The sequence below is a fragment of the Tyto alba genome, unplaced genomic scaffold, assembly GCF_018691265.1.
Source record: "Tyto alba isolate M040663 unplaced genomic scaffold, T.alba_DEE_v4.0 Super-Scaffold_7, whole genome shotgun sequence".
Taxonomy (NCBI): domain Eukaryota; kingdom Metazoa; phylum Chordata; class Aves; order Strigiformes; family Tytonidae; genus Tyto; species Tyto alba.
This window is the reverse complement of record NW_024881328.1, coordinates 43493484-43518715: the sequence shown is the minus strand read 5'-3', so window position 1 is coordinate 43518715 and position 25232 is coordinate 43493484. Positions and strand designations below refer to the sequence as shown.

General features: G+C 49.3%; 1 protein-coding gene across 8 annotated transcripts in view; it reads left to right on the top strand.

The window, feature by feature from the left end:
- The window catches only part of ADARB1 (adenosine deaminase RNA specific B1), an 85554-nt gene extending 68858 nt beyond the window's left edge, over positions 1-16696 (top strand). For all 8 annotated transcript variants that reach the window (XM_042783861.1, XM_042783860.1, XM_033005766.2 and 5 more), the window contains 3 exons: positions 3447-3628; positions 11372-11550; positions 12273-16696. In XM_042783861.1, coding sequence (XP_042639795.1) covers positions 3447-3628; positions 11372-11550; positions 12273-12449 — 538 coding nt within the window. In that variant the 3' untranslated portion in view covers positions 12450-16696. The remainder of the gene's footprint in view (positions 1-3446; positions 3629-11371; positions 11551-12272) is intronic.
- Positions 16697-25232: the final 8536 nt, after the last annotated feature.

Genomic DNA, 25232 nt, shown 5'->3' with positions numbered 1-25232 from the left:
TGGACCTAAATCCTGTGGCTCGTGCTTTATATCAGTATAAAAGCTTGTATTTGAAATGTCAGTTTCACTTTGAAGTTTTCTAAAGCTTGTGAAAGAAAATTCTTGTAGTAGCTTAAAACCAGAACGCTCAGAAAATGTAAAATACTATCGTAAGAGGCATTGGTTTTATGCTCAGCTAAGACAAGCGTCTCGGGTTTTTCCCGTGAGAAGTTTTATGTTGGAGGGTGTCTCCCTGCCTGCTGAGCTGTTCTTCCCCTTCGGCAAATCTCTTGTCTACGCCTCTTACTTCAGGCATTTCAGTATCACTGCTGACATGATGGAACATTCCTGCTTACACTCGTGCTCTGGAGCTTCTATCTGTTTCAAAAATGGTGCCATTTTCCTGCTTTAATTGTGAGGACAGGTACTGCATAGGTCCGGTCTGCTCTGTGGTCTGCCCAGTAAGACTGGACCCGAGATCAGGTCATTTTATGTGGGAGCTCTGCATTTTGCCCGTGGCCAGGGCAGGGGAGGTTTATACTGCTGAACTAGTGATGGGAAAGTTGTCTTCCATCATCACTTTCTTGAGCCATCAAACGCCCCTAAACGAGTACTGTGCTGCAGCCAGGCTTTACGGCCGCTCTACTGCAGTGTGGGAAGGTTCATTTCTGTGTTATAAATTACATTTGAGCCTTGGAAGGTTTGAGTTGTAACCTAGATTTAAGTCGTTTCAGTTACTTAACCCTTTTCTGATACTATTTTTGATGTGAAGGAAAAAACCCTTTGCTGAATTGTTTCACTGGAAAGGCAACACTGGCTTTAATAAAGCATATCTGTAAGAAATTTTGCTCTTTCTGCTCTGCACCTCATGGTTTGTAGTGAAATACAGAGTTTGGCCCATTAGCTTCATAAAAAGCTGTGCTTTCAGTAAACTTTAGTACTAGATTGACAGCACTGTTGGCACACATTCTGACAATTCGTGCTTGTAAAGTGGAAGGACAAGGCAGTTTTATCATTTCAGGAGGCAATGCCTGTGGCCTTTCAAAAACTGATGCGTGGTATTGGTGTAGCTTCTTCTCAGTTTATATCTATAAAGGTGCTTTTTAGTGTATGTGCTAAGAGAAGTGAGAAATTACTGTTTGACAGAAAGAAGTACTGTATAAAAAAGGAACAACAAGAAAATCTCTGTGCAGTCCTTCCTTTTGACTCTGTTACAATCTGCAATTGGGTTTCATGTTTATCTCTGCATTACTGCCAGTTTCTGATACACGTATACCTTTCTATAGATAAATATATGTTCTTTTATTATAGCAATTGAAATATAAAGCTAGTTTTATAAACCTAACCACCATCCAACACTGCCTAATGAATATTAAGACCTTGAGGCTTTGGTTGTATGTGTGGTTTCTGCAAACCTTATCCTGCCAGCTGCTCTGAATCCAGCACCGTGAGCACGTACCGCAGTGTTAAACGCGATGCAGCACACCCCAGCAAAACAGCAGGCATGTGGGGAATCACAGGAGAGCTCTTGTAATACCAATTCGCACAGTTCGTCTTGCAGAAGCTTGTTCAGGTGTCCACACTCCTCTTTTAATCAAAAGAAGCTGAGCAAGACAAACTACAGTTTTCATTTTCTGTGCCAGAGAAGGTCGCCAAGTGTGGGAGGAAGCAGCAAAACACGACAAGCTCTGGAAAACTGGAGGCTGAAGCAAGGAAAAGAGTCTGGCAGAGGTTTTAATTAGGGAGCTAGGGCTTGCCAGAGGAATGCATTGGCCTTTTTTATAATGTCCATCTGTCACTCAGGTACTGTTCATGAAAAGTAAAATGTTATGTGCCTCACTGAAGGAAGCTCAGTTTGTATGTCTGCAAGTTTCAGATACAATTGCAAGACCCCAGTTTGCAAGGCTTAGTCTTGAATTCTTAGTCTTGCATAATATTATCTGTGTCTGTGGCAGTCTGTATGCTTCTCTATGCTTGATGTAGGTAGTACTGCAAATAACAAGAAAATACCACTGTGATTCATTCAACACTTGACATACCTCCATGCTTACGAAATTCTAGTCATAGGTAAGGTCCTTAGAAAGTCATATTGGCCCTGGGAAGCAATACTTTTCACTTGATATCTTTACTCTGGCTGCTGATTGCATTTTCAGTGTTATACAAAACACGCCTTTATTCAACGTGAAATATACCTTATTTTTTATTTGCACAGTATTTTCACTCATTCGTTAGGGCCAGCTTTTTTAATGACAGGTGAGTAAGCTAATGCACATTGCCTTCATTTTCATTCTCAGTAAAGATATGCAAAGAAATTGTTTCCTTAGATTGCAATTTTTGGTTTAGTCTTTTTTAAAAAAAAAAACAAAACAAAAACAAAAACATTTTTCAAGTCTTGTAGCCAAAATGTGTAGTTCAGTTTTTGCAGCAGCGAAGGAGTTGTGCTGTACAGTTTCTAGCCTGAACTGGTGATGATGTGTAGCCACGCCATCCCAGCACACGCTGCAAGAAACACTGTTAGCAACATCAGAGTTCCCTGTTTTCCTAGGGGAACCTTGCAGCCTGGTTTAGGATGGGCCTTTGAAGAAGGACAACCATTCTCTGTATGAGCACGAGAGCTGCCATTGTGCTCATCTGTTTCACTGAAGCACCAAAAGAAACTTTCCTGCTGCTTGTGTCTGGGTGTGGCTATTTTAATAGTGCAAAGCTGTTTGCAAATATACCTCAGGGATAAGGACAGTGAAAATACTCTGCAGGAGACTTTGAGGTTTTAAAAAGTACTTTGTATGACCGTTCCAGATAGAGAGCCGAGCGATTTATGTTTGGAGTCTATGAAGCAGCTGAAGTGAGCAAAGAGTATATGCACTCTTTGCATATTTTCAGTTTTCAGATTCAGTTTTTTTCCCTGCCCATGGATATTGCAAGCAACTGTTCTGGCAGCAGGATGCGGGCAGGTGGCCAGGGTGTCAAGGACAAGCTTTCCCTTACGGTGATGAGGAGCTGAGGTCTTGCAGACACAGTCCTTCTTGCATTCTGGGAAGGATGTTTTGCTCACTGCCAGATGTCTTTTGGAGGCATCGGCTACTGTTTCTGACTAAGGATCTCACAGTTTGGCTTTCTCTGATTGAATGATCCTGTCCATCTCTGGCATTAGGGTGCTGGAAGAGGCGTCACCAGACACCTTAGTGGGGAAGTTAAGTTATGGAGTCTGCTCCCGAAGTGGATGCTAATGATAGACCTGTTGCTAGAGGTCATCTTACTCAGGATTTCGCTGAGCATCCCATAAGCTGATCTCTGAAATTCTGGCAGGTGTCACAGCTATGCTATCATAGTCATGTGCTGGTCAAGAGGAAGGGTTGAAAGTCTGGTCCATTGTGATTGACTGCTGTTATGTCTGGCAGATGTTACTTGTTCCATTAAAAAGAAAGTGTTTTTTTTGTTGTTTTGTTTTGTTTTTCCCTCCCTCTTAGGTGGAACGTATTGGGTATTCAAGGAGCCTTACTTAGCCTCTTTGTGGAGCCAATTTACTTCTCTAGCATCATCTTGGGGAGTTTATATCATGGGGATCATCTATCCAGAGCCGTATACCAGAGGATAGCAGAGATAGAAGATCTACCACCTCTTTATACACTCAACAGACCTTTACTTAGTGGCAAGTATCTAATGGAGAAGGCCGTGCCGGTAACTAAGTCTGTTCCAGTAGCAATGTGATTTTGCAGTTCTCAAAACCTTGCAAATTATGTGCTGTGAGTAAACTGCTTTCTGGTTACAACAGAGAAGTTATGGTCTAAACCTGATATAGGTACTTAGTGAGAATTACCATAGCAAGGGCCGTTCGTGAGTTAAAAGGTGGAAAGAACTGGGATATAAACCTTTTGGATGCGGTTTCACATAATTGCTGTCTGGACATGCCCTAGCAATATGTGAGGCAAGTTGAATGCCCCAGCTTAGTGAAACCTCTTCCCACCCATGAAATAGCGTGTTAGCTCTCACTGTCACTTCTCTTGCCCTTGCAGATATTTGTTGAACAGCCACGTCATTAATCAGTATGCCAAGATAGACACATTTGGTTCACAATTTCTAGATCAATAACCAACTAAAAATGGATGGAGAGAACATCTCAGCTGCCGTTGGTTGTATTTTCTTTTTATCATCAATCTCTGTTGGATGCAGCCTTAGCTTTAATTAGCATGGCACCCAACTTGCTTGCATGACCCAATGATCATTTTCATTGCCACTTTGTAGGTTAATGCAGAAATGCTGCATTCAGAGCCCAGTGGCACGTTCTGTGGGAATATTTTTAATGGAGTATTAAAGATATCTGACAGACAGCAGCAATATGGCAAGCCCCAGCTGGAGTAGTTAGTGGTTATCTTTTGCAGCTTTTATGTACTGTTCTTTGGCTTTGCGCTGATCCCAGGCTCTGGTGGGGCTAAGAGGAATGGCAGTATTTGAATTAACGGGTCATAACTTCTAATTGAGCCCTGACTTTCAAAGAAAAGTTCTGAAGTGTCTTAAATTCTAAAACTGTTAGTTACAGTAATGCTGTGAAAGCTTTAAAACTGAAATCTCTTATCCTCCCTCTTGTTGTGTGCATTGCTTTGTTCTGTAGAGCTTGGCTTTTGGCATGTGTCTGTTTATTTTCAAGGGGGGAAAAAAGCTCAGTATTTTAAAGCATGCTTGAAGTTTGACATGAATTTTTAAAATAGATTTAGGGAGGGAGTAGAGAAAAGAGCATGTTGAACAACCAGCATTTCTTTAGATAAGAAAGGTAATTAATAAGGATTCTCTGAACTAGGACGTATTAAAATGTTAAGTAATGTATTTGTCCTTATATTAGCAAGTAAGTAACAGTTACAACGCTCACAGTATCAAATATTAAACCGTTGCATGGCCAGAGTAGCTGATGTATGGACTGTTCCTTCCTGTTTTTTAGGAATTTTTATCAGTTCTTCAAGACGGCAGGTTTGGGGTGGCGTGGGAGGAGTTTTTGTTACCCTTTTCACAACACACAATAGTACCTTGTCTTCTTAAAAATCATCTTTCTTCAATACTGATACCATCTATTTGCCATGAAATAGCACCATCTGTTTAAACAGTTCAGCTGGGACTCACTGAGCAGCAGAAAGAGTTCAGAAATGTTCTCAGCTGTTGAGTTTTCATGAAACTACATGTCTCGAAATTGTACAGGAAGCTGGTTTGGGAGGTTGGGTGGAGACTTGTGTTGATGGATTTTCTTCTGATTCAGTCTTGAAAGCTAGTCTTCTGAGCCATGCTGCTGGATTCAGCTGGGGTGTTTGTGTAGCTACCCCTCTGCTCTTCGATTCACACATTTTACAGTGTATTCTTACCTGGAATCAGCACTGCAGAGGTACCTGTCCCCAATTCTGTGTTTCTCCTGGTACCGCACACGCAACTGTGTGATGGTGACTCATTTCTACCAGAGGATGAACCAAAAGAGAAGTAGCTGTCTTTCCTTCTGTCCCACCCGTTTAGCTGAGAAAGTACTGTAAAAACTGGGTTTTTCTGGTCTCATAAAACATGTTTTATGTCTGGAGAGACAATTGCATTAAGTCAGACTGAGTTATTGTTACCTCCTGCTAAAAATTTTCTTTTCATCATCTTTCTTTCCTCATAGGAGATTTTCTACTTACACTTCCTTTTCCCAGCAGTTAAACGTGGGCATGCATATCAGAGTAGCTGGTTTTCATCTAGGGGGTGTGGGAAACCTGTATGTTGGTAAAAATCTCCCTCCTCACGCTGACTCTTGGAAGCCTTTTGGTTGCAGGACCCAGCCTTTTGGGATGCCTTTAGCACGCTGCAGCACTGAGGGCACAGGAGCTCTCTCTGAGAATTGGCCGGCTCACTTGAAGAGAAGACAGGTGCCAATCTTGTGAATTTCTAGAATAATCTGAAAAGGTATCAATTTCTCAATCAAATAGAATGAGGATGATTGAGTGCATAAATCAGCGAATAGCAAAGGGCCAGTCTGCAGGGTGATCTGCAGAGACTCTGAAGCCATTGTGGGAGGTGGGCATGAAGGAGTTAACCCGGGGTGGAAGTAGAGTGGCAGAGCTCAGCAATCAGAGAATCAGCCCTTGAAAATCCTTGGGAGCAGAAGTCATTAAATGCAAGAGGGCACATACAGACAAAGTTTCCCCTGTTTTGATGTCCAGCCAAAGTTTTCCCCGTTTTAATGTCCAGCCAGTTGATAGTTTCTTATGCTTTAGTTTCCCTAGAGCTTCCTGTCTTTTACCGAAGTATTGTCAGAAATTATGCTGGTGGTGGTTTTGACCTGTTCCTCGGGGTGCTGCTGGCAGGTATTTTCTAGTTTGGTTCTTGGCTGAACCATCCCAGAGCAGTATCACATCTGCTGTCACCAGTGTAAGAACTGTCATAGGTGAGAGCAAGATGTTAAGGTGCGATCCATCCGGCCCGGTCTTCTTTTCCACAGGTAGTTAGGCAGTGAAAAGCAAAAGGAAACAGTAAGCCTCTGCAGATACTTCCTGAGAATCACAGCAGTAATCTGCGGATCAGGGACACCCCAAGTCAGGTACTGAGAATCTTTGTGTTTACAAATCCTTAGCGAATCTGTCATTCGTGAACTCCCGGTTTTGCTTTTTGAACTGGCTTAAACTTTTTACCATCTGCAGCCTCCTTTAGTAAGGAAGGCTGTAGGACGTGTAAAGATTTGTGCAATGGAATTTTCTTTCTGCTAATTTAATTAGCAGTTCCTCAGTGCTCTGTATGATACAGGCTATAAGCAGTTGTCTTGGCACTTTTGTCACGCACTCAGTTTTCTGTATCTCTGCGATATTCTTACGTAAGTCCTATTTTTTGCAAGTTGAAAAGTCTTAGTCTGTGTTGTTGTTTCTTGCATGGAGAACCCTTCCATGTGAGGATCATCCCTTCCATTTTACAATCATGTTTTTGAGCTAGTGAGACCAGAGCGGCACCTGATGCTCAAAATAAAGAAGCAGTGCTTATTTATGTAGTGGCATCATGGTGCTCTGTTCAGTTCCACGATTCTTCAGTAATAATTCCTAACATTCACTTTGCTTTCTTTGATTACTGTTGATCATTGACCTGCCCTTTTGGTAGAACTGAATATTAGAAACTAAAATCTCATTCCTGAATGCTAACGTCCAGCTCCAAGTCCAGCACTCCTTATGCAAAATTGCTTTGCTTTTTCTTCATATGTATTACCTAATATTTATCTGTGAGCAATTTCATCTGCCTTTTTAATTGCCCAGTCGCCCAATGTTGTGAGTTTTTTTTTCTGCTACTCTTTGCAATTGCTTCTCTTATTTATCTTCTTAAATAATTTAGTATCATCACCGACCTCATTCACCTCCTTTTTTCCCAACACACTTACCAGGTCTGCACAGAGCTTGAGGGTCTCCATCTGTGCTGGCTCTTCCCAGGGAGACCATCTTCATCCAGGTGTCAATTAAGTCTGGTTTTAAGGTACACGTCAAACAGACAGGCCTTCTCCTTGCTGGTTTCTCTAAGAATTTGCATCACACTGTCCACCTCCAGTCTTCAGTTACTAAAGGCAGTATTTTAAAGGCAGTGGAGTCGTTCCCAATATTGCTGTATCTACATCTGTGCCTAGCAGTGCAGTGTTGTAGTTCCTGCAGCCTTCCTGGTGCAGATGTCATGTTTATTGACTGGTAGTTCCCCGGCACACCTCTGAACTCCTTCAGAATTGGAGTCCCATTGGCCACCTTTCGTCCTGGAGAACTTGTGTGGTTTGTGAGGGGAGGTTATGTACCATGACTGCTGTTCCTTCTGCCTCGTCTTTAGTTTCCTTGAACACGGTTGAATATTGTCTGGGTGCCGTAACCGGTGTTTGCTTGCTTCATATGCATACCCAAGAACTATTTTTACGGGCACCTCAATTTGAGATGGCTCCTCTGGCACGTTGCCTGTGAAGAGGGGCTCCGGCCTGGGAACCCACCCACCCTTTTTGCAGAACATTCTTTCCGTTTTTCTACATAAGAAGACTTCAACCACCACAGCAAGAGTGGTTATTATAAATGTTCATGCCTCAGCACTCCTCTGACTGCTGTCTACATTTGCATTTTATTTTTTTAACAAAAATAAATCCTTTTGCATTTTATTTTTTTTAACAAAAATAAATCCTTCAGCAGAACCTTCGGTGATTTTTTGACTGTTTCCTTGGTACCTTATCCTCCCATTCCCATTGGTGTTTTTCAGCTATCTCCTTTTTAATGAAGCTTTTTTGAGCTCTGTCCTCAAAAGAACTGTCAAGCTTTATTATTTATATAAGCACTGGCGCAAAGAGCTGTGACCTTTGCTTTTGCTTATTGCACCCCATTATAATAACATTCAACAATAAGTTCTGAGTGATGTTCCCTAAATAGCTTAGTTATATCAGTTTTCAAAGGAGAATAAAATATTTTACTTTCTATCCTAGCTTTCTCTCCCATTATTAGTTTCAGCTTATTGTGCTATGTTCACATCTAGATTTTGAGGGGTAAGATACAATCCACCTAAAGTGCTATCAGATGCTTTGCTTTTGAGATGGCCTTTATTCCTTGTCCATGTTACCCACAGTGCACTTTCAGGCCATCTCTCCAGGGTTCGTGCAGATAATTAAGCAGCTGAACAGGGTGTTGTTATTTAAGTCTGTTTGAAATTCTGTTTTTTTTTTCGTAATGTATTTAATTCATCAAAATAATCTAAGGAATGCAATTGTATAATCGCCATGGAAATGTGATGCGTACTGGACGTTCAGCTTCCTCATCTTTACTTGATTTGCTTGCGTGGGTGCTCGTGATGTCACAGGTGTTTGAGTAGCTGAGAGGGCAGGAGCAATTGCTGTGTTGTAGTACTCAGTGAAGGGGATCTGATCCCTGATCTGATCCCTGATCTGATACACTTGTTCAGCAGTGTATGGAACGAAAGCAAAGGTAATAGTATAGATATAATTAAAGGAAAAATATGACTGACCTGCCTCTCATGTGGTAGCTGTTTCTTAGCCCTCTTGCTTCAGTGGTTTTGGTAAAACCAATTTTTGATTAAGAGGTACGTCAGCATGGCTCTGTTTCACATAAGCTTCACCCAAAAAGCCTGAATTTATACGCTTTGGGAGACTCAGTTGGGATTCGTTTTGTGTGCACCCACAATTTACAATTCATTAGGTGTTTAGGTGGAGTCTCTTGTTGGGTGACACATGGAGCAGCAGCGTTTGCACTTCGGTGGCAGAAGCCGAGTTGCGTTGTGCGTGATCAGCTCTGTGATGCACATGTTCATTGCCAGCGGCTCGGAAGGACCGCAGGAGTTGTCTGGAGGACTTTCTGGCTTTCATCTTGTGTTAAAGCCCTGTTCTTGCTGGATCTTCCTCGAGTATTGCTTGCATGATATTCTTGATGGCACCTGCTCATCAGGGACCACTGGCTGCCCTCCTGGGGTGGTCAGTGTGCGGGTCCCACACCGGTTTACAGATCGCTGGGTGTAGATCCGTGGCATCCTGCTATATTTCAGCTCCTGGATGCATCTCTCCTAAAAGAAAACAGAGAAGAGCCCTTCAAAAAACTGGAGTTCCAATTCTCAATTTTTTCAGCTTATATTCTAAGCAAATGGGAACGATAGAGTTGGTTACTTTTTATTATTTACTTATTCACTTAATTACTGGTTGTCTGTCATAGTGACCAGGCTGACATAAATGAAGCATCAAAATACAGCAGCCTCGGGAAGTTCAATATGATTGATATTTCAAAATGTTTGTTTATTTATTAAAACGAGGAATTGATTATAGTAAGCGAACTGAATTTCGCTGTGTCCTTCAGACCTCATCGGTCTCGGTGCTGGGCCCAGAGGTGCTGTGAGACCCGGGCCAAGCGAGCCAGTCCTGCACTCGGGCGCAGGGTTGCCTTAACTGTGTTTATTAGATTGTGTTCCACATATCAGCGAGAAGTATATCCCGCCGCAACGCTTATGTTCGATTTACACAAATTTGCTAGATTTTACAAAGTGCAGGACGTAGCGTAACCTCGGAGTAGATTTGAAATAGGTTCTCAGTGAGAGCTGCCTTAAGGTAAAAATGGGATCTTTACTGATCAGAAAGAAAGAATCACCCCGTTGTCTCTCGGTGAGACGACTGAGACATCTCAAAGGAAGCAGCCAGCCCGCCTCGCTTCACGCTTGGGGTAGACTTCTGGTGGCTTTGCTTTTCCGTCAGCAGAGATGAAGCCGTGTTTGAGGGGTGTCGCTTAATTTAGCACCTGAGCAAAATGATCCGTCTCCTCTCTCGAGCCCTGCAGTTCCCCGTTTCTGGGCATGGTAAGGAGCAGCGGGCGTGGGAAGCGGGGTTGGCCGCTGAAGCACAGCTGGATTTATGCTGAAAGACTCAAGTGTCTGCCGGTTTGGGCTTTTTCTGCAGAAGACGCTGAGGATGGGGGGCTCATTTTGTCCAACTCGGGTGCCCACAGTGTCAGTGCCGCTGCCGTCACCGTGGCCCCGCGCAGCCCGTAAGAAGGATGAAATAGATTTGCTGGCTTTTGATGAAACACGCTCGCCAGCTACTGAAGTGTAGGCACCATCACGCCTTGGTTTGCAAGGCATCCTACCATCTCGTTCCACTGCTCTGACCCAACTCTGTTTTGATGGGGGAGAGTGAGAAAAATACATTGTAGGCACCTCTAAACAAGCGCGACCTCTCCGAGTAAAACTGCGGTCTAAAGTTGTTAGCTGAATCGTCAGTGTGTGCGGAAGCATGACCAGGGTTCACAGTTTCACACCCCTTTTGAAATGAGATAAGCACCGTGCACCTAAATTTTTACAACTGCAGAGTGAAAGGGAGTCAGTTGGAGAGCTACAGCTATCAAAACCTCACAGTATCTACTCTTTGCTGCGCTTGTCTCGTCCCGCTACCGAGTGGGCGCTAAGAGCAGCGGTTTCTTGTGCAGGATCAGAGCAGCTTTCTTTTCTGCTTTGTAATCATTTGCGGGTTAATAATTAGTTTGTTGGTTTGCCCTGTAGGCAAGGGCAGATCCCCCTGAGGTGACGTGGCAGGGCGCTCATGTTGCTGTCCCCGTGGACCCTCGCCACAGAGCTCCCCGCCGTCCCCCCTGCTGAGGAGGCGGGCGTCCAGCAGCTCCAGCAACGCGCGCTCGCCTTGCTAGACAGGCCAGAAGGAGAGAGCACTTTAGCCAGGAGGAGAATGGGATGTGGGCATGGTGATATCTCCCTGAGTTGGTGAAAAATCTGCAGGAGATTATCCTCGGAATAAAAGATCCGCTTGTAAGACAGCAGTCTTAGCTTAGCGACGTGCTAAGCAGTGGCTCTGCTGTTATCGCTTACTCGCCAGCAAAAACAAAAATCAAGAGTCGGTATGTACTGTTGTCATTAAACATGGCTTTTCTTTCAGGTATTAGCAATGCAGAAGCCCGGCAGCCAGGGAAAGCACCAAACTTCAGCGTGAACTGGACAGTGGGAGACACTGGTCTGGAAGTTATTAACGCCACAACTGGCAAGGATGAAATGGGTCGTGCGTCTCGCCTTTGTAAGCATGCTTTTTACAGCCGCTGGATGCGTATTCATGCAAAGGTATATCTTCCAGAGTGCTAGATTTTCCACTTCTTAATTCTTCGTGAAATATCTGTGCGTGCTGCTTGCTGTATTCAGGAGCCACTTTCTGAGCCTGTTTGGAGCTGAGCCTGATGTTAGCTACTGTTCCATGCAGTAATGGAAAAGAACAGTGCATTTGTTCAGCTTATTCTTTAATTTGATGGTGTCTGGCCCAAGATCCGTGCAAGGGTCTAATAATCCTTGGTTTATAGCTAAGCAAACAAAGGGTGCTGTCTCCTTTGAGCACGCCTTCTCATTTTAATTTATTTGGAAGGATAATCCCAGCTTCACTGCTGTCGAACCTACTGAGGTTTCGCTCTGTCCTCTCTGAGAAAGAAAAGCTACAGGGAAGTATCTGTCAGTGGCTTTTCAACATCTGGATCTCTTCCACTGAAGGAAGTTGATAATCCAGGGGAAGCAAAGGGCAGGCCAGCCGAGGTGAGACGGGTGCCGGGGGTGCCCGTGCCGTGCCGTGCCGTGCCGTGCCGTGCCGCGGTGCCGCAGCAGGGCTTGCTTCGCCGGAGACCCACGTGGCAGGTGGGTGCAGGTGGCTGGCAGGAGCCGTGCTGTGTCCTCGCCCGCCTTTGCCCCGACATTTGCTTTGGCCCTTCAGCACTTGGTTTTAATGACTCGGTCACTCTCAAACCGCTTGGCCTAACGGTTTCTCGTCTCTCTTCTTTTCCCGTCTTCAATCCACACAGCTTTCCTCCAGCTTGCGCTCAAAGATCCTCAAGCCTAACCTGTACCACGAAACCAAGCAAGGAGCCACTGAGTATCAAACTGCCAAAGAGTGTTTGTTTAAAGCATTCCTGAAGGCAGGACTTGGAGCCTGGGTGGAGAAGCCCATAGAACAGGATCAGTTTTCTCTCACGGCCTAATTCACAGACTGCACATCACTTGGGAAAGGGGGGTTGTTCTGGAAATTCCTGGTGTCCAGCATTACTTTCTGGCATCTCCACAGCCATCAAAACATCTTTTTACTGCTTGGAGTTGCGTTTCTCCCTTTGGGTTTTTTTTTTTTGAAACTTCATAGTAACTGTTTCTGTTTTGCCTAAGTATTGAAAATCAATGATGATCTGACACCTAATTGTATATTTTGTTATGGGAAAGTAATTTCTGGTGTATTTCTAGAAATACTTTTACTGTAGAAAACTTGCAGTAAGGCTGTCCTTACAGTATACAATGACTCATTTTTTCTGGGTTAAAATAATTTCTTTTTTTAATTCAGTGTCATCAAGTGCATGAAGAAATGAAAGTTTCTCTAGGTTTTACATCACACTTTTAGGAAGTAGCTTGATTTTTTTTAAAAGAAAATAGGTGACAAAGCTGATTCTACTCCTCTGTTAACTTGTTTTTGAACTGCAGATATTTCTAGACCACAGAGCCAGAATGGAGTCTGGACAGCTAGTCTTTCCCCACTTCCTTGCTCTTTAAAACCAGCTGCTGAAAATTTCATGTCTTTGATGTATGTATTTATTAGTCTGTGACCCAGTTTTTAACATGCAGCTTTTTATTCTGTTTTTAAAAATACATTTACCTCCCATTTATACACATTGTGAAGTCTTCATTTTTTTTACCATTGTAAACTGGAAACAGCAAAATAATTATTTGTAAGTTAAGAAGTTTAGTCTATAATGTGCAGAAACCTGTTTAGAAGTAGGTGATTTGTATATCCCAGGAACTCGTCAGAATGCAATCGTAGCTGTAACAGTACTATGACAACTTCAAAAAAAAAAAAAAAAAAAAATTGCTCATTTTAAGGGCACTATGCCTGAATTGCCAAAACCAGCCACTTGCTGGGTATTAATTGCTCTGCTCTCAGAAACGAAAAGCTCTTGTACGGACAAAAAGTTGTTAAAACTTCCTTCCTGCGAGTTATATCTGCTTTCACTCCAGTGATTGTGTCTCTGAGATTTCATTGCCTTTTGGCTTTACACGTACGATGGTCTTCATGAAGCTAATTAGGTAAGTGGCTCTCAAACGTGCTTTCATCTGCTTTGACAGTTACTTAGAAAGGTCGTTTTCCTGAAGGTGTAGACACTTCTACTTTGTGTAAAAATGCAAGACAGAAGGGAAATGCTGCGAGATCGGTTCGATCGGCTGCTGTGCGGCGGGCGCTTTTCGAAACACTTTGTAAGCGCGTGATGTTTAGGGACAGATGAGGCGATGTCTGGCCTCGCCTCTCTGCTCACGCGGCCTCGTGCCCGGCCGGGTGTCACCTCTGCTTTCCGAGGAGCAGCTCCGCGCTCCCTTCGCGAGCGGTGAAGGTGACGTCTCGCGCCGTGGGATTTCACCCGGCGAAACCAAGCGGCCGCGCCACCGCTCCGGCGGCTGGTTCCCGTCCCTCCGCTCCACCGCCCCGCCCCGCGCGTCAGCGGGCTGGTCCCTGCTTTGGGGTCAAGCCACGGGTTACTTTTAGGCCCACGTTGGGTCAGAGATCCGGGTTGGAATTGTGCCGGCGCACCTGTGGAGGGAGCGGAGTGGGGCGAGGACCCCTGCAGCCAGCCTCCCGGGCAGCGCCCGCGCGTCGGGAAAGCTGTAACCGGCGTGACCGTGCCCCGGCCCCGGCGCCCCCGGCGGGGGGCTCGCAGACGCTCGAGGCGTTGGAAACTCGGCTGCGAAACCGCCCCTGGCCAACCGTGGACGCCAGGGAGATGCGCTGCTTCGTCACCGCTCAAGTAGGAGCCCGTTTTCAACTTCAAAAAACGAGCCAGCCTAATAAACCCCTCGTGCCGAAGCCTCCGGGTTAGTGTCTCGGCAGCGGTGCGCCGAGGGCGCGTGCTCGGCGCTGCGGCGGCACGGCGGGCGAGCCTCTGGCCTGCTGATCCCCTCGACAATAATCCCATGCTCCCAGACGCCGGGGGAACAGGTGTTGCAAGCTGCGATAGACGGGCTGCGTAAATTCAGCTCCGCTGGTGACTTCAGCCGCCCCGTCCGCTTCCCATTAAAACCAAAAGTGCCCCCGTGGCCCCTGCAAGGCTTTTGCGGTCGTCACCCAGCCGAGACTTAGGCTGGCCTACTGTAAAAGGAATTTAATTGTATGTGGTCGGGTCTTGCGAGCACTCGGGCGTCTGCCTTTGAGGTCAGCCTTGTCTCGTTCACGTTGCAGAAGTCCTGTTGTGGCTGTAGGTGAGGACGTGCGTCGGTTTCTGCAGGACCGAGGGAAAGCTGGTCGCACTGTGTGTGATTTCTTGAGGTCGTTACTGCCCTTAGATGAAATACCCGGGTTTTTTAGGGGCTCAGTCTATTGATAAATGAAGTCTGTTGATAATTTCCGGCGAATTATTTTTACCCACCTTTCTGAAGTGCTCATTCAAAAGTCAGAGTCTCTCTGGGTTTTTTCGATGATTAGGAAAGTATTAGCTCAAACTATTTTTTTTTTTTTTAAGAAGTCACAAATATGAGCAATATATTTAATTATTATTATAGACATAGTTTTTTAAGCTGTTCAAGTGAACGATCGAACTGTAAAGGAAATGTGTTCCATGCCAAAACCTTCTGACGAAGGAATGGTGTCAGGTTATTTATGAGGAGTGAGTTCTCTTGTTTCTAGTTCCAGGATTTTGAAAAAGCAAGAAGTTTTCCAGGGTTGTATGCAATCCATATCCGCGTTCTGGGAGTCAGTAAAACACCGCTTGGCTTCCTTCACTGGCTTGTTCCTTTTTGTGCAGTTGATCTGGAGAAGGAAGGCGGGATTGCTGATGCCGCCGTGCAGCTGGTCGCTCCCGCGTCCCTCGCAAATGACCGTCACCGAGCCGGGATGGACAGCGATGGGCGGCGTTCCGAGCAACGGCAGGGGATAAGACACCTCGTGCCGGGAGCTGCGAGTCTCCCGCCGGGCTGGGAGGCTGAGTGGTCTCGCCTGAAAGGCGTGGGGCTGGGTGGGTGGGCGCTGGCCTGCGCCGGGACTGGCAACGCTGCTCCGGGAGCCGCTTCCCTTCTTCTAATTTTTTTTTTTTTTTTTTTTTTTTTTTTCCCCCCTTAATTTTGATCGACTAAGAGTGTTTGTCTCAGGATCTTCAAAGGACTTAAAGAGTAACAACTTTAATGTCGATGAATACTTGAAATCTAATGTAAGGTGTTTTTCTCCAGATGACAGTCTAGCTATAATAAAGTTTGTAGGTTAGTAAAATAGATAATTTTAAATATAGACGTTTGAAATACATATGTTCTGCAGGATCGTTTTAAGGAAATTTGGGCCTAAAGGTTAACACTTGAAATACCAGTTACGGCTGGACTCAGGACCTGGTAGTAGCTATAGCTTATTTCTTACTGCTTGCGTGTGAAGTGTATCGTGCATAGGAGCTTGTTGGCAGCTGTTCCCCCCCGCCGGCGTGGGTGTCGGCGCGGAGCTAGCGGGGGTGGTCGTGACTCTGCCTCCTTAGGAATCCACAGCAGCGGCGGTTCTGGACCGGTGGCGATTTTGATCTTCTCCTCATCTTAGAGAAACCTTTTCACGACCGCTTTACTGCGTAGGAAACTCAGGAGTAGAAGGTTCCTGTGTGCTATTACTCTGTACGTCCTCGAAATCTAAAATAACTTGCAGCTGAAAGTCTTCAGGATCCCCAGAGCCGGTGCTGCGTTTCATCGGGCCAGTGCTGTCACGTCTGAGGGTGCTGCCGACCCAAGGGGGAAAAATAAACCTCATCCTGCTCTCTCAGTGGAAACGTGCATGAAATAAAGCTGTTGGTTCAGAGAACTTGGTAGCACGAAGCAGAGCGTGTGTCTCATGGAAGAGCAGTGCCGCCTTTTGAAACCAAGCTGTCTTTTTTTAAAGAAATAACCAACTAGGAATTAGAGAATAAATTCTAAGAATTGCTCAGTCATGGTCACCACGTAATTGAGACTTTTTTTTTTTTTTTAAATATCAGTGGTTTTCTAGATAGCGGAGGATGTTATTGCCGTTCCTTAAATGAGGCTTTAATGCTGGGGAGGCTCACGATTGCAGAGAATCTGTGCTTTGTATTCTTTACGTTTTTATCTTCATAAAATGTCCACTGTGAAAATTATCCCAAAGTTCACTGAAAAGGAAGAAGAGCTGCAATTCAGGTCTACGGTCAGAACAAAACCGTCTTAATGTTATTTAAAAACTAAGAACCCACAGAAATAAAATGTATAAAATATAGTTTTCCTGTCTCAGAATTGCCATGTGGTTTTTATTGTGGGTTTTTTTTTTTTTTTCTAATACCAAGTGATTTCAGTCGAGTTTAAAAGATTGCCTCCTCGCTTCGCACGCTCCCGTTTGGAGAAGGGTTGGCATTTACCTCAGGCTTACCTAGCAGCACGGGCTTTGAAAGGGGCACGGAGTGGCCTTTGGAAGGGCCGCGGGACTCGGTGCCGTGGGGCTGGCAGGGAGCTGGCGGCGAGCACTGGGGGGGGGGGGGGGGGCTCAGCCTGGTGGGCCCCAGCCCTCGCCGGCTCAGCACCCGGCTGACGCGGGAGGAGGGGGAGAGGGTCCTCTCGGCCGGAGCGACCCTCGGGGAGCAGGGGCCGAACCAACTCCCAGCCCCCACCTCTACCCCCAAACCCCCCCCGGCAGTTCACTGAAAAGGAAGAAGAGCTGCAATTCGGGCCGGGTGTTGGCGGGCGCGGGGCGGTTCCTCGTCAGGCGGGTGTCGGGAACGCCGGGGTGCCCAAGCTCTTGCCCTCCGCCTGATCAGACGGCGACTTCTGTTGTTTCCGCAGCGAGTGAGCTGCGCCCGAAACCCTGAACCTCTCGGAGCCGGTGGAGAGCGGGCAGGGCCCGAGTCTCTCCTTGGGTCATGTCAACCTACGGTGGTTTTTTCAGGACCTTTGCAGCCAAATGTCTGTCCTGTTGCCTGGTAATAAACGGGCAGTTAATTGCGCCAACAGCATCTGCATGTGCAGGAATGAATTTTATGGGTAGCTATGTTTTGGGAGGTTTTTTCAGTCATTCTAGAAAAGAAGAGTTAAGGGATGTGTTTGCTGTCAGTAGTGAGGGCAGGTGGCCTCAGCAGGCGTAACGATTTAGAGAATTTCTGGTCTCTGGAGGGAGAGATCCACAGTCGAGGTCACTGCGGTATTTTTTCATGTTTTTAATATCTTCCTTGTTACCATACCAGTATCACTTTTGTTGTAGTTTGGCTGAGACGTCTTTAACAAATTTAAGGTCAAATGTGTGTGTGAATATATATTTATACATACATATATATACATATATATAAATATAAAATATTGCTGTACATTATTTGCATTAAGCAGTTACTGCTCCCCAATTTTCCTGTGTGATAGTGTGAATACCATTAGCTCTACCTACCTGGTGTAAGGATATTAAAGAACACACTCAGATACTGTCCTCAACAGTAACTTTCTCCACTCATAATCACAACTCTGAAGATGAGACCTCGCTTTACCTCTGGTTTGTCTCTTTCTTTACAGCACACGGTCCTATCCTGGCATCACCGCCGAAGCACAACCCATCGGTCGATTATTCTAAGCAATGACTGTTTTGCATACTACCTTGCTTTGTTTAATTAATGTTTGTACAGAGATTTGAAAATATAAAGAGCTATATCATTGCTAAGTTTCATCACTGTTTTTGTGTGTTGATATCCATGGTAGCAACAAAAAAAAAAAAAAAAAGTGAAGCATCACAGAATACCGCGTGTCCTTAAAACGGTGGGGTTGGTTACATCCTGGAGGGCTAGCGAGGAGGTAAGCTGAGGGGATATTTCTGAAGCAGCCCACTAGAGCTCTGAAATCGCAGCTTTTGCAAAGAGGGAGGGAGGGATTGCACGCTTGGGAACGCGCAGCACCACGTGGCCGCGGAGGCAGGAGTGCCTGCGGCTGGGAATGGGAAGCTCCGGAGGTGGGAGCTGCCCTCCCTGCCCTCGGGGACACCCACCTGCGGCGCGCCGAGTCGCTGCCGGCCAGGATAACGGGCCAGGTCTGCAGCCCCGGCACGGACACGTGGCCTGTGGCTGGGCGCGGGGAGGGCTGGGCGGCTTTTGCAGTTGCTTGCTCACATCCCGAGCGGATGTGGCCCCCTAACTTCTAGGGACTTGCAAGTGGTCACCGGGGTTTTCCACCCGAGCGCGTCCCCGCGTTGAGTTCGGATGCTGCGCGTGGTCGTAGCCTTGAGCCCCGCTGCCGGGCGAGCCCGGGGGGGGTGGGAACCCAACTCCCCGGTGCTGGGGTGTCGTGGTTTGGGCCTGGTCAGCAGCCAACCACCACGCAGCAGCTCTCTCTCCCTTCCCCTCCGGCAATGAGAAGGGACAGAGAGCCAGGCTTGGGGTTCGAGATAGGACTGGGATGGGGAAAAATTCCCCTTTATGATCACGAGCAAAAGGCAGACTCGTTAGGGGAAGAAAAAAAAGAACATACATTTATTACAGACACTAACAACACATAACAGAGTAGGACAGTGAGAAGCACTGCCACATCTTGAGAACACCTTCCCCCCACCCCTCCCTTCTTCCCGGGCTCAGTTCTGCTCCCGATATCTCTACCTCCTCCCCCAGTGGCGCAGGGGCAGGGAATGGGGGGTGCAGGCAGCGCTGCCACTTCCTTCATCTTCGGTGAGGGGAGTGTCCGGAACTTGTTCCTCCTGCTCCATCGTGGTCCCCCTCTCACAGGAGACAGTCCTCCACAAACTTTCTCCGACATGAGTTTCTCCCATGGGCCTCAGCGTTCCCCACACTGCTCCGTCATGGGTCACTAACTTCCTCCGACTGGATTCCCTCCCACGGCTGCAGCCCTTCCCGAGCTGCTCCGGCGTGGGACTCCCCCGCATGCTGCAATCCTCCCAGTGCTGAATTACAGCAGCGGGGCTGCCTTTTCCCATGAGACCCCGGCCTTCTTCAGGCACAGAACCTTGATCATGCAGGCAGGAGCAACAGGCCATAAATCAATGTCTGCTCCACCGTAGATCTCCATGGGTGGCAGGGGGGGGCCGCCCTGCCGTCTCCCCACAGGATACAGGGGGGTCTCTGCTCCGGCACACCTCCCCCCCCTTTCTTCCTCCGTTCCTCCACTGACCTTGGTGTTCATGCAGCTGCCCCAACTCTTCCTCACCAGTCCCACCACCCGTCACCACGTCCCTTCTTAAATACGTTATCGCAGAGGCGCAGCTGATGGGCTCAATTTTGGTGCAGAGGTGGAGCTGAGTTGGAGCTGGGGGAGCTTCGAGAAGCTTCTCACAGGGGGCCGCCCCGATAGCCCCCTCCCCTGCCACCAAAAAACTCCACCACTCACTCAAACCCAGGACATGGGGACAGCAGAAGCCCAGCCACCGGCTGCTTGCCCTCAGTCAGCACCTGTCCTGGCAAAAGCGGGGCAGCCAGGTCCCAAAGGGGCTGCCCTTGCATCCTGCTCGGGGACATCTCTGCAGCAGCATCCAGAAACAGCCAGCAGGGCCCTGGGACGTTCCCCAGGCTGAAGGGCCCCACTAGCGGCGCGGAAGGTCCCGGCGTTGGCTCGGCTGACCAGCCGCAGCAATGTCCTCTCAGATCAGGGGCTGCAGCGAGGGCTGGGGCAGCGCAGGGCCCCCCCCCCGGCCCCGCAGCATGCAGCCTGGCCTCCAGAAGCAGATGCAGAGCTCGCGGGCCAGAGATGATGCTCACCCGGCACACTCTTCCGTGCACAAACCAGCGTGAGCTTTGGTGACAGAACCAGCTGCCGTCTGGGCACTGTTCATCTGAGCCTGCATGGAGGAAATTCATCCTTAAAAAGCGACGGATCCATGTCAGTTCAGCTCCGCAACCAGCTTGTTGTGGGCCTGATGCAGGCGGTGGCCTTCAGGCTGGTATTGTTCACACCTGGCTTATCCGCTCAGCTCCTGGTGGGGAGAAGGAGCACAATGGGTGATGCACCCTCGTTGGAAAGAGCCCGTTTAAGCTCCGTGACCTCCCTTAGGAACAACAGGGAAAGCAAAGACCAGGCGTATGCAAAAGAAACCTTCATCAGCATGAAGATTTTTTCTGAGATGGTGGCTTGATGGGTGTTGTCACCAATTGCGTGCCATGGTCCCCAGCACAGCCACAAATTGGATGATGCTGGATAGTGGGAACCGTACAGAGGGGAGGGCAACAGGGCTGGCAGAGGCACGGCACAACCCACCCACTCTGCTCCTGGCAGTTTGCTCCACGTGTTTCTGTGTCACCAAGAAAGGAGACAGCTTTGTGGCTGAAGGACACCATTTCTGAGCGCCTTTGCCCGCTGCCATGAGCACAAGTGAGCTGGGTGAGCTGGCTGGATCTGGCATCCGAGCTGCCGCGTAACAACAGGGCCACGTTCCTCCAGCGGATGAGGCCAGCGAGCAGAGAGAGGTTCCTCCTCCTAGCACCTGCTCCTGTCCCCCCCACTCGCCCTGCCCCGCCAGCGGCACCGCAACAAGAGGTGCCAGACCCAAGAGCAGCTCCTGACCACGATGGGTTTCCCTGCAGCCTGGCAATGCTGGGCTTTGGCCAGTGTCGTGGTTTAGGCCTGGTTGGCAGCCAACCACAATGCAGCAGCTCTCTCTCCCTTCCCCCCCGGCAATGAGAAGGGACAGAGAGCCAGGCTTGGGGTTCGAGATAGGACTGGGATGGGGAAAAATTCCCCTTTATGATCACGAGCAAAAGGCAGACTCGTTAGGGGAAGAAAAAAAGAACATACATTTATTACAGACACTAACAACACATAACAGAGTAGGACAGTGAGAAGCATTGCCACATCTTGAGAACACCTTCCCCCCACCCCTCCCTTCCTCCCGGGCTCAGCTCTGCTCCCGATATCTCTACCTCCTCCCCCAGTGGCGCAGGGGCAGGGAATGGGGGGTGCAGTCAGTGCTGCCACTTCCTTCATGTTCGGTGAGGGGAGTGTCCGAAACTTGTTACCCCCTGCTCCATCGTGGTCCCCCTCTCACAGGAGACAGTCCTCCACAAACTTTCTCTGACATGAGTCCCTCCCACGGGCCGCAGCGTTCCCCACACTGCTCCGTCATGGGTCACTAACTTCCTCCGACTGGATTCCCTCCCACGGCTGCAGCCCTTCCCGAGCTGCTCCAGCGTGGGACTCCCCCGCATGCTGCAATCCTCCCAGCGCTGAATTACAGCAGCGGGGCTGCCTTTTCCTGAGACCCCGGCCTTCTTCGGGCACAGAACCTTGATCATGCAAGCAGAAGCCACAGGCCGTAAATCAATGTCTGCTCCACCGTAGATCTCCATGGGTGGCAGGGGGGGCCGCCCTGCTGTCTCACCACAGGATCCAGGGGGGTCTCTGCTCCGGCACACCTCCCCCCTCCTTTCTTCCTCCGTTCCTCCACTGACCTTGGTGTTCATGCAGCTGCAGCAACTCCTCCTCACCAGTCCCACTGCCCGTCACCACGTCCCTTCTTAAATACGTTATCGCAGAGGCGCAGCCGATTGGCTCAATTTCCCAAACAGAAGTGGAGCTGACTTGGAGCTGGGGGAGCTTCGAGAAGCTTCTCACAGGGGGTCGCCCCGATAGCCCCCTCCCCTGCCACCAAAAAACTCCACCACTCACTCAACCCAGGACAGCCAGCCAGGTGACGTTCTCCTGCCGGGACCATCATTGCTCAGGGACCTATCGCACCAGACTCAGCTGTGGGTACTTACGGGAGGGCAGCAATCTCCTCTGGACATGGTTCCTTCTGCAATGGAAGTAGGAGGCAGGAAGGGCAGGGGCCCCGTGCCCTGGTCAGCGGTGCCATCTCCTCATCTCTGCTGCTCTGCAAACACTGCCTCGAGCTACCAACTTCCCCGAAGGAGAGACAGCTCAGGCAGCTGCTGGAGAGGGAGCAGGCATGGGTGGGCGCCGAAGCCCCTGGCGAAGCCCCTTGCTGCCCTGTGCTCGCCCTGTGGGGCTGGCAGCCGTGCCCCTGCCCGTGGCCGCCAGCCTGCGCCCCGCACACGCTCCCTCCCCTCGGGCGTGCGGCCCCGTGGGCTCTCCTCCGGGCTCCTCTCCCACCCCAACCCCGGGGGTGCCGGCAGAACCCCGGGTTTTGGCAGCAGGGTGGCACCGCAGCTCCCCTGGGGTGCACCCAGCCGTCCACTCCCTCCAGAGCCCGGCTGCTGGCTGGGCCTCGTGGGGGGTCCCGGCCAGTCCTGGGCACAGGGGCTGCCCGTCCGAGGGGGAGAGGCTGCGCCACCCCTCCCCTCCATCCCCTCGGCCGTCGGGTTCATCGGCGAGCTGCAGCCCTGCCAAGGGTGGGAGTGGTGCTGGGGCCAGCGGGATCTGTGGGGGGCTGTGCGTGCCCACGGCACGTGAGGGGAGGGCAGGAAGAGCTCCACGTCATCTGCCAGGGTGAGTGGGGACACGGGGGCATCAGCTGGAGGAAAGACCCCGGGCGGGGAGAGACGATCCCTGCCCCAGCCGGGGAGGGCTCCGTGCCCTGTGCGGCCGAGGGGGTGGCGTGGGCAGAGCAGAGAGAGATTTCAGGGGCACGTGGGGTATTTGTGGCCAGCACCTTCCAGGTGAACCCGTTGGCTCCTTTCTTGGACATAGGAAGAGCTGAGCAGGGTGGCCCTGGCAGGAGGGGTCCTGGGGTCCCTGGCGATGCGGGTGCTGATCTTGGCACATCAGGGAGGAGGAGGAGGAGGGCGAGAAGGAGAAGGAGGAAAAGGAGGGCGAGGAGGAGGAGGACAAGGACAAGGAGGACAAGGACGAGGATGAGGAGGACAAGGAGGAGGAGGAGGACGAGGACGACAAGGAGAAGGAGGAGGAGGACAAGGAGGATGAGGAGGACGAGGAGGAGGAGGATGCGCTCGTGTCCCACGTGGCAAGGGGTGGATGGGGTCCGGGCCTTTCTGTCCCCATGGCCTCCGGCGCACAGGCCCTGGGGCTGCCTGTCTTTCGTCACGAGAGCTGCGTGAAAAGACTGCAGGGGAACGAGGGCGGCATTAACGTGATCACAGAAGCACCTGGAGTGAGCACTCACCCTGACACGGCCCACCCGCTCCAGCCCTTCAATCCCCAAATGCCCACAGACCCCAAGAGAAAGCCAGAGACAGGGGAGGGATCCTTCCTCAGCCAAGCCTGGTTTGCACAGCCCCATCCTGCCCATGGCTTTGCCACCTCCAGCGCTCGCAAGGCCCACGGACATGCCTGGTAGCCACTGATGCTTACTCCTTTCCTCTCCCACAGGACCAAAAGAGGGCAAACAACCCCTGCCTCACCACTCAGCCCTCTCAGCAGCAATCCATCGGCCGGTTACAGTAAGCCCCACACACTATCCTCATTCAAAGGTAACCACGGTTGCCTTAACAGGTTTTACAGGTGCTCACAAACCCTACTCCGGTGCTGGCTGCAGGAGACAGCAGCTCTGGTCCAGTGTGGACGGGGAGCTCTGGGTCTAGGGCTGATCATAGACTGGTCTACTGTCTCCACCTTGTGACAGAAAGGCTGTGCTGGCAGCCAGGGAGCTCAACGGCCAAGAAAGGACCTGCATGCAGAAAAACCCCAGCACAGCAGGGGTTCCTGCGGTGCCTGGGCAAAGGACACCAGCACAGCTTTGCTTCGGGCTTCGCTCCCTCTTTAAACCTTCCTCTGTGGAAAGGAATGGGAGCCGACACAAAGTGTGATGCTTGTCCTTGAAAGTGGAGAGAAAAGCCTGCTGCAATACTCCCTGTGGATACCCTTGCACCTCACAGAACTTTCCATCTTTTTATTTTGTCTTTTCCCACGGTACACTGAGAGAACTGATCCTCTAAATCCATCCACTCTAAAAAGGGAACATAACAGCAGTTCTGCCAAGCATACAAACCTTATAAGCTCTCCCTGTGCAATGGGATAACGAGGCCTGCTCTGTTCATTTCTGCAACCCAGAAAACAGCAGACAGTGGTCGAACACCAGCAAGTACAGAATTACAGGGCAACAGATGTTTTGCCACAGATTGCCAGATAAAGGTGCTGTGGTCATGGGTACACGCATCACTGGGTATGTATCTGTGTATATACATGCTTGTAAAGATACGAAGGGGTCACTGCAAAGACAAAGGATAGTCCTGTCTCAAAATCTTGTGGACTTAAACAAGGAAATCCCCACCCTGTTGTCCACTCCTGCCACCCTTCCAGCTTTTTATCGTGACGATAGGGGTTCAAGGGAGAGGGGATGGCGTTGGAAGCCCTTGACCGCAAGAGCTGTCACCCTGCTCTAGTCTCCCTAATCCCCATTTTCTACTGGAGCCAGAAGGGCACATGGAATTTCTCTACAACCTACATGTGAGCTTGCCCTCTGCTGCCTTTGACTCTTCCAGCGAGGCTGGGACAGCACAGCAGAGTGAGGCACTGCTGCCCTCAGGGTCCAGCCCAGGGCCAGGCAGAGCTCCTCGGGCAGAGCCCCGGCTCCGGCTCCCCTGGGAACCCGTAGACAACCCTCAGATCCCTCTTGCACCTCCTCCAGGCTGAAAAAGCCCAACTCGCTCCTCCTCGCCTCACACGCCGTGTGTTTTCCAGCTGCCACTTCCTCGGGACCTTGCCCCATCCTCCTTGCAGTGGGGGGCACCGAGCTTTGCCAGGCGCAGACCCCCAGTGCCAAGAAAAGTAACCCCGGTGACACTTCTAATGCAGCACCTCATGGGACAGGCAGTAACAAAAAAAAACTTCACTGCAGTTTCTCCTACACTGGAGGCCGACGCTGGGGAGCCGGGAGATGGCAAAGTGCACGGTTAGAAAGAAGTAAGAAACATGGATTCGTCGCA